This window comes from Oncorhynchus masou, chromosome 29 (assembly GCF_036934945.1).
Source record: "Oncorhynchus masou masou isolate Uvic2021 chromosome 29, UVic_Omas_1.1, whole genome shotgun sequence".
Lineage (NCBI taxonomy): Eukaryota > Metazoa > Chordata > Actinopteri > Salmoniformes > Salmonidae > Oncorhynchus > Oncorhynchus masou.
In genome coordinates, this window is record NC_088240.1 from 79984826 (window position 1) to 79999053 (window position 14228).

Consider the following 14228-nt stretch of genomic DNA (forward strand, 5'->3'; position numbering starts at 1 on the left):
TATCCTTAGTAATCATATTTATTTTTCGTGGATAAAACAACGAGTAACAAACACTATTTGACTGACAATTAAATTAAGAGATGAGGTGGATGAGAAATACAAAATTGAATGTCTCGATTAAAAATTAAGTGGTCTCTCCCTCACACTGCGAGATAAATCTAACAAAATCAAATGTGCCAGTAAGGCTAGTTATAGATGGCGCTGAACAAAACCTATGTGTGTAGACCTGTGTGATTTGGAAGAAAGAGTTGACCTCACAAACATGGCCTCCTTTGCCTCGCCTCCTTGACACGTAATGGCGACAAAACACTTCCGGCCCCTGGTATTCGGCCCGTTCATTTATTAACTGTCAACTTCCGGTTGATCCTTCTTTTCGGCAACGGCTACAAACTCGCCAACATGCCAGTAAGTGCGCACACAGGCAATATAACCCTTGCTTCATCCGTGGGAATTTTATTTGAGCGGGACTTGACCACATCCATCGATGTATTAGAATTTTGCAAATATTCCGATGTACTTCGGGATTATTCAACCAATGGATATCTAGTACAATCTTAAACTGCGTGCCAAGCGCGTGCTATGGTCTGCTGAATTGACGCAATATGGCGGCGTACATGCAATAGAAAGCATGGACGGACATGTAACTAGCTAACTAGTTTGATGTTTAGTGATTGTTTCTAAGCATTTGACAGCGCTTGTACACGATGCAGTTTGACTAGATATGCGCATTCCCTGACTTATGTTTGATAGTAGACGTACGTAGCCTTTAGCTAAACAAGCTAACGTTAAAAAGCGTAGGCTAGCCAGTACTGAAGTTACTAGCCAGGCGTTTACCCGAACATTAGTCAAATGTTTTTTGATTATACAAACTTATATACACATATCCTGTATGGACATTGTTTTAACTCGTCAGCTAGCTAGATTATCAAATAAACTTTCCCATCTGCATTTTCTAAAATGGCCACCCTCTGGTTTCTCTTTCAGCTCGCAAAGGACTTGTTGCACCCAACCTCAGAGGAGGAGAAGAGGAGTCACAAGAAGAAGCGTCTTGTACAGAGCCCTAACTCGTATTTTATGGACGTCAAATGTCCAGGTTAGTGTGTCCCTGTAGTTTAGCTAGAAGTGATTCCACGGCTCCGCTCACACCAAACGCATCCGTCATTGTAAATAATGTGTTCCTAACTGACTTAAACTTTTTTTAAATGTTTAAATACGTTAACCAAACTGACCATGGGTTAGTTTCTGGGACCATATTCAACTGACAGGTCATTGGTTTGCCTGTCTTCAGTAAAACTGGTCAGTCAGCCAAAGGGAGAGTTTGCATGGCTAATGGAAAGTCGATGTGATCCTGTGTGGCTCGGTTGGTAGAGCATGGTGCTTTCAACGCCAGGGTTGTGGGTTTGATTCCCACGGGGGAACAGTACAAAAATGTATGTGCTCTTCTGTAAGTTGTCAACTAAATGACTTAAATGTAAATCTAGTCTGGTGGTTATTAATTAGACTGACTTGTTTCTAGAGGGATGTGTAGCGACTTGCCTTTGTGTTGCCCATTCATTGTCTCCAGAGTGAATGAGGTGTCTACCAAGGCATACAGTAACCGTGTGGTTGTTTTTTTGGAAGGAGTCTCCACTGATTCCTTTCAATAACGGCAAGAACACAACAGTAATTAGAACATCATTTGTGTGTGATTTTGTTGGGACTGAAAACATGAGTAGGTCTCGTTCAGGACATTGAGGTGAATGTTAATGTGTCTGAACTGTTCTCTCTACAGGATGCTATAAGATCACGACAGTGTTCAGTCACGCCCAGACGGTCGTCCTGTGTGTCGGATGCTCCACAGTCCTGTGTCAACCTACAGGGGGTAAAGCACGCCTCACAGAAGGTACTATATTACACCCACCCCCCAGCCTTCCACACAGTGTCCAGGATGGAAACATACCGTTGGACATAATTGATGCCTTTATGTGTTGCCCATTCATTGTCTCCAGAGTGAATGAGGTGTCAACCAAGGCATACAGTAACCTTGTGGTCGTCTTTTGTTTGGAAGGAGTCTTCACCGATTCCTTTCAATAACTAACTGCAAGAACACACTAGTATACAGAAATAATACTCTGTTCTGTTTCTAGTTGTACGTCTGACTTGCCACTCTTTAGGATCATGCCATGAGATGTCAAATTAAAGTCCTTTTTGTTTTCCAGTTGAAAATGTAGTTTTTTTTCATACTTTACTGACCATAACCCAATGTATTTTGTTCAGTAGCCCCCATCGAAGCATGACCCTTGACCAGCTCAGCTGGCTTGGTTTGTGTTCACCACAGCTCAGGTTGGCAGTGTTTTTAAGGCTAGGAATGGCCAGGGACCACCCAAAACCATTGACAATATGTTCGAACAAATGTTTCATTTTGTTATAAGGTTGGTAGCAATGTGTAAAAATCATTTTGGAAATCTGTCTCGGCTCAAGTCGACTACAAAATCCACAATGCAAAGCTCTGTAGCTGTCTCGCAAACTTATCTAAGCGCAACACCAGCATATGAAGTTGCTAGTTAACTGTGAAATCACCTAAACAAACTGCACTATCAATTTAGGAGTCTACAATCTCACCATTTTCAACCTGCAGATCGATGTGCCTCATTGTAGAGTCTGATGTTCACAGCAGCACCATGGACTGACGAAGCAGACACGGGGGGAATGTGTTAGACCCTGTGATAAATGGCTCACTCGAAGACACCTCTCCCCGTATTACAATCTAAAAGTCATATTCCCAGGGTAGTGGGAGGCTAACAGTGCTACATCACAATGGCTCAGACGCACATGAAATGACAGAGTCACCCAGAGATTCACAAAAACACATTCAAAATGGGTGAATCTTTATTGCGATTAAACATATTTCTCACTATGTGCTGTTGCCAGGTGGAACCTATTCCCTGTATTGTTTGCTTAGTGACAGCGGTGCTATATACCGTTTCCTGGATCACCAGTCTGTCTGTCCTACTGTTAATGATTTACAATATTGGCATGCAATGAGTTCCAAGTGAATGTCTGTCCATATCATGCTGATTGGACCAGGTTGGTTTTTTATGTCCACACCAGACACGCAGGTTGAAATATCAAAGCGAACAATATACTAAGACAAACGCAACATGTGTTGGTCCCATGTTTCATGAGCTGGAATAAAATATCCCTGTTAGTGAGCATTACACAGGTTCCCCTTGTGCTGGAGACAAAAGGCCACTCAAATGTGCAGTTTTGTCACAATGCCACAGATGTCTGGAGTTGAGGGAGTGTGCAATTGGCGTGCTGACTGCAGGATTATCCACCAGAGCTGTTGCCAGAGAATTTAAAGTTTTTCTCTACCATAACCTGCCTCCAATATCGTTTTAAGAGAATGTCAGTATATCCAATCGCCCTCACAACAGCAGACCACGTATGTCAGGAATAAGCTACGAACACAATTGCATTTTAAATGCGCAGAAATAGCATAACGAGATCCATTTTTTAATAGTTATCTTAGACCAACAGATGCATATCTGTATACCCAGTCATGTGAAATTAATTTATTTTGACTGATTTCCTCATATGAACTAATTCAAACAAGGGCACTGCGTTCATCCACCTCTGGCCTGCTCGCCTCCCTACCACTGAGGAAGTACAGTTCCCGCTCAGCCCAGTCGAAACTGTTCACTGCTCTGGCCCCCCAATGGTGGAACAAACTCCCTCACGACGCCAGGACAGCGGAGTCAATCACCACCTTCCGGAGACACCTGAAACCCCACCTCTTTAAGGAATACCTAGAATAGGATAAAGTAATCCTTCTCACCCCCCCCTTAAATGATTTAGATGCACTATTGTAAAGTGGCTGTTCCACTGGATGTCATAAGGTGAATTCACCAATTTGTAAGTCGCTCTGGATGAGAGCGTCTGCCAAATGACTTAAATGTAATTCAGTAAAAAAAAAAAATCAGATCGAAACAAAACATTTAGCTTGCTGTTGTGAGCGAATTTGTCCTGGGAGATGTGCATTTCAGGTAAAATAACCCAATGTTCAAGGTCCTTTATTTCTGGATCTTTATAGAATATTGACCAATTTTGAGTTGCACACAATCGTGTGTTCTCTACTCTGACAATCCACAGATAAGTGGAAACCTAGTTAGTTTCTAGTCATCTCCTGTGTACTTTGTCGGTTGGCAACCAACTTTAAAGTGCATTACAACCAACGACTGGACTGGTGTGGACCTTTTGTTCATATTTCAATAATCAACGAGGAGATGGGAGAGGCGAGGACTTGCAGAGCGTCAAGCATCAAAAATAGAACCAAGTTTCTATTAGCGCCTGGCTATGCAGACACGCATGCAGTTTAGATTAAATTATTGAATAACCGCTAGGCTGTCTGTCTGGCCTTATCAATAGTTAGCTATCCTCATCTCCTTCCCCCACTAGGCTGTCAGTCCAGCCTTAACAATAAACAGTAGTTTGACCTCACTCTCCCTGCCATATAAAAGTGAAATCTGTCTGGGACCATAACTAACTCTTTCTTTCACCCAGGATGCTCATTCAGGAGGAAACAGCACTAGACTCTCAGCAATGGAGCTTGGAGGACCCCACAGTGACCCTGCTCAGGAAGTGACAACGCGAGAGGAAAAGTGGAGATGAAACTGAAGAAGAGGAAACATGGTGTTGAGCTCTGCTTTGTGTATGTAGAGAGAGAACGTCCCCTGGCATCACTAACACCACTCCACCGGTCTCTCACTTAATAAAGTTTAGCTTTTTCGTTAAAGAATCCAGTTTACTTGTCAGTCTTTGATCCAGGTGTCAAATATGTTTGACTCTTATTAGAAAACATGTTGTCATGTGGGGAATGTATGCTGGTCCTAGATCTATGCCTGAACAACTACCTAGAGACCCTGTTCAAGTAGACCCACTTCTTAAATCAGGGGTCTCTCATTCCATGGAGGACCTAGGGTCTGCTGTTTTTTCCCTTTCAAATAAGACCTAAATAACCAGGCGAGGACATTAACTTACTAATCATTGACCTTAATTGAAACAAGTACAAGGGAGACCCGGCCGATACTCGTGCCTTAAATGGACCAACGCAACACACTGACAACGTTTGTCAGGAAATTGTTTAGTTGAAGGTTTCAACATGGATCATTCACAGGGCTGTTAGTGTCACCGTGTGCTCCAGAGCCAGTTGCGTCGGCGGATGATCCTTTCTGTGTCTGGAGACGAGGGTCTGATCCAGGGAGAGAAACGCACCGTCCTGCTGCATTCCACTGGAGAACACACACCAGCTTAGACACAACCCTCCATAAGACTGCTGCATTCCACTGCAGAACACACACCAGCTTAGACACAACCCTCGATAAGACTGCTGCATTCCACTGGAGAACACACACCAGCTTAGACACAGCCCTCGATAAGACTGCTGCATTCCACTGCAGAACACACACCAGTTTAGACACAACCCTCCCTAAGACTGCTGCATTCCACTGGAGAACACACACCAGCTTAGACACAACCCTCCCTAAGACTGCTGCATTCCACTGCAGAACACACACCAGTTTAGACACAACCCTCCCTAAGACTGCTGCATTCCACTGGAGAACACACACCAGCTTAGACACAACCCTCGATAAGACTGCTGCATTCCACTGGAGAACACACACCAGCTTAGACACAACCCTCGATAAGACTGCTGCATTCCACTGCAGAACACACACCAGCTTAGACACAACCCTCCATAAGACTGCTGCATTCCACTGGAGAACACACACCAGCTTAGACACAACCCTCGATAAGACTGCTGCATTCCACTGGAGAACACACACCAGCTTAGACACAACCCTCCCTAAGACTGCTGCATTCCACTGGAGAACACACACCAGCTTAGACACAACCCTCCTTAAGACTGCTGCATTCCACTGGAGAACACACACCAGCTTAGACACAACCCTCGATAAGACTGCTGCAGAACACACACCAGCTTAGAAACAACCCTCCCTAAGACTGCTGCATTCCACTGGAGAACACACACCAGCTTAGACACAACCCTCCATAAGACTGCTGCATTCCACTGCAGAACACACACCAGCTTAGACACAACCCTCGATAAGACTGCTGCATTCCACTGGAGAACACACACCAGCTTAGACACAACCCTCGATAAGACTGCTGCATTCCACTGGAGAACACACACCAGCTTAGACACAACCCTCGATAAGACTGCTGCATTCCACTGGAGAACACACAACCCTTTCTAAGACTACTGGAGAACACACACCAGCTTAGACACAACCCTGCATTCCACTGGAGAACACACACCAGCTTAGACACAACCCTCGATAAGACTGCTGCATTCCACTGGAGAACACACAACCCTTTCTAAGACTACTGGAGAACACACACCAGCTTAGACACAACCCTCCCTAAGACTGCTGCATTCCACTGGAGAACACACACCAGCTTAGACACAACCCTCGATAAGACTGCTGCATTCCACTGGAGAACACACACCAGCTTAGACACAACCCTCCATAAGACTGCTGCATTCCACTGGAGAACACACAACCCTTTCTAAGACTACTGGAGAACACACACCAGCTTAGACACAACCCTGCATTCCACTGGAGAACACACACCAGCATAGACACAACCCTCGATAAGACTGCTGCATTCCACTGGAGAACACACAACCCTTTCTAAGACTACTGGAGAACACACACCAGCTTAGACACAACCCTCGATAAGACTGCTGCATTCCACTGGAGAACACACACCAGCTTAGACACAACCCTCCCTAAGACTGCTGCATTCCACTGGAGAACACACACCAGCTTAGACAAAGTTAAAAATAATTGATGCTACCTGATGCACCAATATAGTAGGAGAAGGTAACTGGTACTGACGTGTGTTTGGGTACAGGCCGACCACCGGGACAGGAACCGTCTGCATGCAGGAGTTATACACTGGCAAATACAGAAGTGTTAACTGTCACCACCAACTGATGTTAGTTACCTATGAATAAGGTAGTGGTGGTGTGGTTAGATAGGTAACTATGAATAAGGTAGTGGTGGTATGCTTAGATAGGTAACTATGAATAAGGTAGTGGTGGTATGGTTAGATAGTTACCTATGTATAAGGTAGTGGTGGTTAGATAGGTAACTATGTATAAGGTAGTGGTGGTATGGTTAGTTACCGATGAATAAGGTAGTGGTGTTATGGTTAGATAGTTACCTATGTATAAGGTAGTGGTGGTATGGTTAGTTACCAATGAATAAGGTAGTGGTGGTGTGGTTAGATAGGTAACTATGAATAAGGTAGTGGTGGTATGCTTAGATAGGTAACTATGAATAAGGTAGTGGTGGTATGGTTAGATAGTTACCTATGTATAAGGTAGTGGTGGTTAGATAGGTAACTATGTATAAGGTAGCGGTGGTATGGTTAGTTACCGATGAATAAGGTAGTGGTGTTATGGTTAGATAGTTACCTATGTATAAGGTAGTGGTGGTGTGGTTAGATAGTTACCTATGTATAAGGTAGTGGTGGTGTGGTTAGTTACCAATGAATAAGGTAGTGGTGGTGTGGTTAGTTACCTATGAATAAGGTAGTGGTGAAGAGTGGTTAGTTACCTATGAACAAGGTAGTGGTGGTATGGTTAGTTACCAATGAACAAGGTGGTGTGGTTAGTTACCTATGAATAAGGTAGTGGTGGTATGGTTAGTTACCTATCAATAAGGTAGTGGTGAAGAGTGGTTAGTTACCTATGAAAAAGGTAGTGGTGGTATGGTTAGTTACCTATGAACAAGGTAGTGGTGAAGAGTGGTTAGTTACCTATGAAAAAGGTAGTGGTGGTATGGTTAGTTACCTATGAACAAGGTAGTGGTGGTATGGTTAGTTTCCTATGAACAAGGTAGTGGTGGTATGGTTAGTTACCTATGAACAAGGTAGTGGTGGTGTGGTTAGTTACCTATGAACAAGGTAGTGGTGGTGTGGTTAGTTACCTATGAATAAGGTAGTGGTGAAGAGTGGTTAGATAGTTACCTATGAACAAGGTAGTGGTGGTGTGCTTAGTTACCTATGAACAAGGTAGTGGTGGTGTGGTTAGTTACCTATGAACAAGGTAGTGGTGGTGTGGTTAGTTACCTATGAATAAGGTAGTGGTGAAGAGTGGTTAGATAGTTACCTATGAACAAGGTAGTGGTGGTATGGTTAGTTACCTATGAACAAGGTAGTGGTGGTGTGGTTAGTTACCTATGAATAAGGTAGTGGTGAAGAGTGGTTAGATAGTTACCTATGAATGAGGTAGTGGTGGTATGGTTAGTTACCTATGAACAAGGTAGTGGTGAAGAGTGGATAGATAGTTACCTATGAATAAGGTAGTGGTGAAGAGTGGTTAGATAGTTACCTATGAACAAGGTAGTGGTGGTGTGGTTAGTTACCTATGAACAAGGTAGTGGTGAAGAGTGGTTAGATAGTTACCTATGAACAAGGTAGTGGTGAAGAGTGGTTAGATAGTTACCTATGAACAAGGTAATGGTGAAGAGTGGATAGATAGTTACCTATGTATAAGGTAGTGGTGAAGAGTGGTTAGATAGTTACCTATGTATAAGGTATTGGTGAAGAGTGGTTAGATAGTTACCTATGAACAAGGTAGTGGTGGTATGGTTAGTTACCTATGAACAAGGTAGTGGTGGTGTGGTTAGTTACCTATGAATAAGGTAGTGGTGAAGAGTGGTTAGATAGTTACCTATGAATGAGGTAGTGGTGAAGAGTGGTTAGATAGTTACCTATGAATACGGTAGTGGTGAAGAGTGGTTAGATAGTTACCTATGAATAAGGTAGTGGTGAAGAGTGGTTAGATAGTTACCTATGAACAAGGTAGTGGTGGTGTGGTTAGTTACCTATGAATAAGGTAGTGGTGAAGAGTGGTTAGATAGTTACCTATGAACAAGGTAGTGGTGGTATGGTTAGTTACCTATGAACAAGGTAGTGGTGGTGTGGTTAGTTACCTATGAATAAGGTAGTGGTGAAGAGTGGTTAGATAGTTACCTATGAATGAGGTAGTGGTGGTATGGTTAGTTACCTATGAACAAGGTAGTGGTGAAGAGTGGATAGATAGTTACCTATGAATAAGGTAGTGGTGAAGAGTGGTTAGATAGTTACCTATGAACAAGGTAGTGGTGGTGTGGTTAGTTACCTATGAACAAGGTAGTGGTGAAGAGTGGTTAGATAGTTACCTATGAACAAGGTAGTGGTGAAGAGTGGTTAGATAGTTACCTATGAACAAGGTAGTGGTGAAGAGTGGATAGATAGTTACCTATGTATAAGGTAGTGGTGAAGAGTGGTTAGATAGTTACCTATGTATAAGGTATTGGTGAAGAGTGGTTAGATAGTTACCTATGAATAAGGTAGTGGTGGTATGGTTAGTTACCTATGTATAAGGTAGTGGTGAAGAGTGGTTAGATAGGTAACTATGAATAAGGTAGTGGTAAAGAGTGGTTAGATAGTTACCTATGAATAAGGTAGTGGTGAAGAGTGGTTAGATAGTTACCTATGAATAAGGTAGTGGTGAAGAGTGGTTAGATAGTTACCTATGAATAAGGTAGTGGTGGTATGGATAGTTACCTATGAATAAGGTAGTGGTGGTATGGTTAGTTACCTATGTATAAGGTAGTGGCGAAGAGTGGTTAGATAGTTACCTATGAATAAGGTAGTGGTGAAGAGTGGTTAGATAGTTACCTATGAATACGGTAGTGGTGAAGAGTGGTTAGATAGTTACCTATGAATAAGGTAGTGGTGAAGAGTGGTTAGATAGTTACCTATGAATAAGGTAGTGGTGAAGAGTGGTTAGATAGTTACCTATGTATAAGGTAGTGGTGAAGAGTGGTTAGATAGTTACCTATGAACAAGGTAGTGGTGGTGTGGTTAGTTACCTATGTATAAGGTAGTGGTGAAGAGTGGTTAGATAGTTACCTATGTATAAGGTAGTGGTGTAGAGTGGTTAGATAGTTACCTATGTATAAGGTAGTGGTGAAGAGTGGTTAGATAGTTACTTATGAACAAGGTAGTGGTGGTGTGGTTAGTTACCTATGTATAAGGTATTGGTGAAGAGTGGTTAGATAGTTACCTATGAACAAGGTAGTGGTGGTGTGGTTAGTTACCTATGTATAAGGTAGTGGTGAAGAGTGGTTAGATAGTTACCTATGAACAAGGTAGTGGTGGTATGGTTTGTTACCTATGAACAAGGTAGTGGTGGTATGGTTAGTTACCTATGAACAAGGTAGTGGTGGTATGGTTAGATACCTATGTATAAGGTAGTGGTGAAGAGTGGTTAGATAGTTACCTATGAATAAGGTAGTGGTGAAGAGTGGTTAGATAGTTACCTATGAATACGGTAGTGGTGAAGAGTGGTTAGATAGTTACCTTTGTATAAGGTAGTGGTGTAGAGTAGTTAGATAGTTACCTATGTATAAGGTAGTGGTGAAGTGTGGTTAGATAGTTACCTATGAACAAGGTAGTGGTGGTATGGTTAGTTACCTATGAACAAGGTAGTGGTGGTATGGTTAGTTACCTATGAATAAGGTAGTGGTGAAGAGTGGTTAGATAGTTACCTATGTATAAGGTAGTGGTGGTATGGTTAGTTACCTATGAATAAGGTAGTGGTGAAGAGTGCTTAGATAGTTACCTATGAATAAGGTAGTGGTGAAGAGTGGTTAGATAGTTACCTATGAATAAGGTAGTGGTGAAGAGTGGTTAGATAGTTACCTATGAATAAGGTAGTGGTGAAGAGTGGTTAGATGGTTACCTATGAATAAGGTAGTGGTGGTATGGATAGTTACCTATGAATAAGGTAGTGGTGAAGAGTGGTTAGATAGTTACCTATGAACAAGGTAGTGGTGGTATGGTTAGTTACCTATGAATAAGGAAGTGGTGGTATGGTTAGTTACCTATGTATAAGGTAGTGGTGAAGAGTGGTTAGATAGTTACCTATGAATAAGGTAGTGGTGAAGAGTGGTTAGATAGTTACCTATGTATAAGGTAGTGGTGAAGAGTGGTTAGATAGTTACCTATGAATAAGGTAGTGGTGGTATGGATAGTCACCTATGAACAAGGTAGTGGTGGTATGGTTAGTTACCTATGAATAAGGTAGTGGTGGTATGGTTAGTTACCTATGCATAAGGTAGTGGTGAAGAGTGGTTAGATAGTTACCTATGAATAAGGTAGTGGTGAAGAGTGGTTAGATAGTTACCTATGAACAAGGTAGTGGTGAAGAGTGGTTAGATAGTTACCTATGAATAACGTAGTGGTGAAGAGTGGTTAGATAGTTTCCTATGAATAAGGTAGTGGTGGTATGGATAGGTAGTGGTGAAGAGTGGTTAGATAGTTACCTATGAATAAGGTAGTGGTGAAGAGTGGTTAGATAGTTACCTATGAATAAGGTAGTGGTGAAGAGTGGTTAGATAGTTACCTATGAACAAGGTAGTGGTGGTATGGATAGTTACCTAAGTATAAGGTAGTGGTGAAGAGTGGTTCGATAGTTACCTATGAATAACGTAGTGGTGAAGAGTGGTTAGATAGTTACCTATGAACAAGGTAGTGGTGAAGAGTGGTTCGATAGTTACCTATGAATAACGTAGTGGTGAAGAGTGGTTAGATAGTTACCTATGAACAAGGTAGTGGTGAAGAGTGGTTCGATAGTTACCTATGAATAAGGTAGTGGTGAAGAGTGGTTAGATAGTTACCTATGAACAAGGTAGTGGTGAAGAGTGGTTCGATAGTTACCTATGAATAACGTAGTGGTGAAGAGTGGTTAGATAGTTACCTATGAATAAGGTAGTGGTGAAGAGTGGTTAGATAGTTACCTATGAATAACGTAGTGGTGAAGAGTGGTTAGATAGTTACCTATGAATAACGTAGTGGTGAAGAGTGGTTAGATAGTTACCTATGAATAAGGTAGTGGTGAAGAGTGGTTAGATAGTTACCTATGAACAAGGTAGTGGTGAAGAGTGGTTCGATAGTTACCTATGAATAACGTAGTGGTGAAGAGTGGTTAGATAGTTACCTATGAATAAGGTAGTGGTGAAGAGTGGTTAGATAGTTACCTATGAATAAGGTAGTGGTGAAGAGTGGTTAGATAGTTATCTATGAATAAGGTAGTGGTGGTATGGTTAGTTACCTATGTATAAGGTTGTGGTGAAGAGTGGTTAGATAGTTACCTATGAACAAGGTCGTGGTGAAAAGTGGTTAAATAGTTACCTATGAATAAGGTAGTGGTGAAGAGTGGTTAGATAGGTACCTATGAATAAGGTAGTGGTGGTATGGTTAGTTACCTATGTATAAGGTAGTGGTGAAGAGTGGCTAGATAGGTAACTATGAATAAGGTAGTGGTAAAGAGTGGTTAGATAGTTACCTATGAATAAGGTAGTGGTGAAGAGTGGTTAGATAGTTACCTATGAATAAGGTAGTGGTGAAGAGTGGTTAGATAGTTACCTATGAACAAGGTAGTGGTGAAGAGTGGATAGATAGTTACCTATGTATAAGGTAGTGGTGAAGAGTGGTTAGATAGTTACCTATGTATAAGGTATTGGTGAAGAGTGGTTAGATAGTTACCTATGAATAAGGTAGTGGTGGTATGGTTAGTTACCTATGTATAAGGTAGTGGTGAAGAGTGGTTAGATAGGTAACTATGAATAAGGTAGTGGTAAAGAGTGGTTAGATAGTTACCTATGAATAAGGTAGTGGTGAAGAGTGGTTAGATAGTTACCTATGAATAAGGTAGTGGTGAAGAGTGGTTAGATAGTTACCTATGAATAAGGTAGTGGTGGTATGGATAGTTACCTATGAATAAGGTAGTGGTGGTATGGTTAGTTACCTATGTATAAGGTAGTGGCGAAGAGTGGTTAGATAGTTACCTATGAATAAGGTAGTGGTGAAGAGTGGTTAGATAGTTACCTATGAATACGGTAGTGGTGAAGAGTGGTTAGATAGTTACCTATGAATAAGGTAGTGGTGAAGAGTGGTTAGATAGTTACCTATGAATAAGGTAGTGGTGAAGAGTGGTTAGATAGTTACCTATGTATAAGGTAGTGGTGAAGAGTGGTTAGATAGTTACCTATGAACAAGGTAGTGGTGGTGTGGTTAGTTACCTATGTATAAGGTAGTGGTGAAGAGTGGTTAGATAGTTACCTATGTATAAGGTAGTGGTGTAGAGTGGTTAGATAGTTACCTATGTATAAGGTAGTGGTGAAGAGTGGTTAGATAGTTACTTATGAACAAGGTAGTGGTGGTGTGGTTAGTTACCTATGTATAAGGTATTGGTGAAGAGTGGTTAGATAGTTACCTATGAACAAGGTAGTGGTGGTGTGGTTAGTTACCTATGTATAAGGTAGTGGTGAAGAGTGGTTAGATAGTTACCTATGAACAAGGTAGTGGTGGTATGGTTTGTTACCTATGAACAAGGTAGTGGTGGTATGGTTAGTTACCTATGAACAAGGTAGTGGTGGTATGGTTAGATACCTATGTATAAGGTAGTGGTGAAGAGTGGTTAGATAGTTACCTATGAATAAGGTAGTGGTGAAGAGTGGTTAGATAGTTACCTATGAATACGGTAGTGGTGAAGAGTGGTTAGATAGTTACCTTTGTATAAGGTAGTGGTGTAGAGTAGTTAGATAGTTACCTATGTATAAGGTAGTGGTGAAGTGTGGTTAGATAGTTACCTATGAACAAGGTAGTGGTGGTATGGTTAGTTACCTATGAACAAGGTAGTGGTGGTATGGTTAGTTACCTATGAATAAGGTAGTGGTGAAGAGTGGTTAGATAGTTACCTATGTATAAGGTAGTGGTGGTATGGTTAGTTACCTATGAATAAGGTAGTGGTGAAGAGTGCTTAGATAGTTACCTATGAATAAGGTAGTGGTGAAGAGTGGTTAGATAGTTACCTATGAATAAGGTAGTGGTGAAGAGTGGTTAGATGGTTACCTATGAATAAGGTAGTGGTGGTATGGATAGTTACCTATGAATAAGGTAGTGGTGAAGAGTGGTTAGATAGTTACCTATGAACAAGGTAGTGGTGGTATGGTTAGTTACCTATGAATAAGGAAGTGGTGGTATGGTTAGTTACCTATGTATAAGGTAGTGGTGAAGAGTGGTTAGATAGTTACCTATGAATAAGGTAGTGGTGAAGAGTGGTTAGATAGTTACCTATGTATAAGGTAGTGGTGAAGAGTGGTTAG

At 41.7% G+C, this 14228-nt stretch overlaps 2 protein-coding genes and 2 non-coding genes across 5 annotated transcripts in view; 3 read left to right on the forward strand and 1 right to left on the reverse strand.

Annotated features, from left to right (window-relative positions):
- Nucleotides 1-343: 343 nt before the first annotated feature.
- Nucleotides 344-4777, forward strand: LOC135520705 (small ribosomal subunit protein eS27-like). 2 transcript variants are annotated; one of them, XM_064946456.1, is made up of 4 exons: nt 344-405; nt 985-1093; nt 1772-1882; nt 4543-4777. In XM_064946456.1, exons 1-4 carry the CDS (start codon nt 400-402, stop codon nt 4569-4571), a joined length of 255 nt encoding a protein of 84 aa, XP_064802528.1. In that variant the 5' UTR covers nt 344-399; the 3' UTR covers nt 4572-4777. The 2 variants fall into 2 exon arrangements, with proteins under 2 accessions (XP_064802528.1, XP_064802527.1); XM_064946455.1 differs by lacking the exon at nt 344-405 and having other exon boundaries at nt 943-1093.
- Nucleotides 1534-1665, forward strand: LOC135521438 (small nucleolar RNA SNORA13). Its single transcript, XR_010452573.1, has one exon. It is a non-coding gene; the product is annotated as a small nucleolar RNA SNORA13 (small nucleolar RNA).
- LOC135521439 (small nucleolar RNA SNORA13) lies at nt 1956-2091 on the forward strand. Its single transcript, XR_010452574.1, has one exon. It is a non-coding gene; the product is annotated as a small nucleolar RNA SNORA13 (small nucleolar RNA).
- Nucleotides 4774-14228, reverse strand: part of LOC135519773 (nuclear pore membrane glycoprotein 210-like) — a 67257-nt gene continuing 57802 nt past the window's right edge. Inside the window, exon 39 of the mRNA XM_064944993.1 lies at nt 4774-5270. Coding sequence (XP_064801065.1) covers nt 5167-5270 — 104 coding nt within the window. The 3' untranslated portion in view covers nt 4774-5166. The remainder of the gene's footprint in view (nt 5271-14228) is intronic.

Bases quoted from the DNA above. Each gene is read 5' to 3' on its own strand.
- LOC135520705 (XM_064946455.1), top strand. From the start codon at position 958: ATGGCCACCCTCTGGTTTCTCTTTCAGCTCGCAAAGGACTTGTTGCAC. The intron at 1,094-1,771 runs GTTAGTGTGTCC...TTCTCTCTACAG, and splicing joins TATGGACGTCAAATGTCCAG to GATGCTATAAGATCACGACA. The intron at 1,883-4,542 runs GTACTATATTAC...TCTTTCACCCAG, and splicing joins TAAAGCACGCCTCACAGAAG to GATGCTCATTCAGGAGGAAA.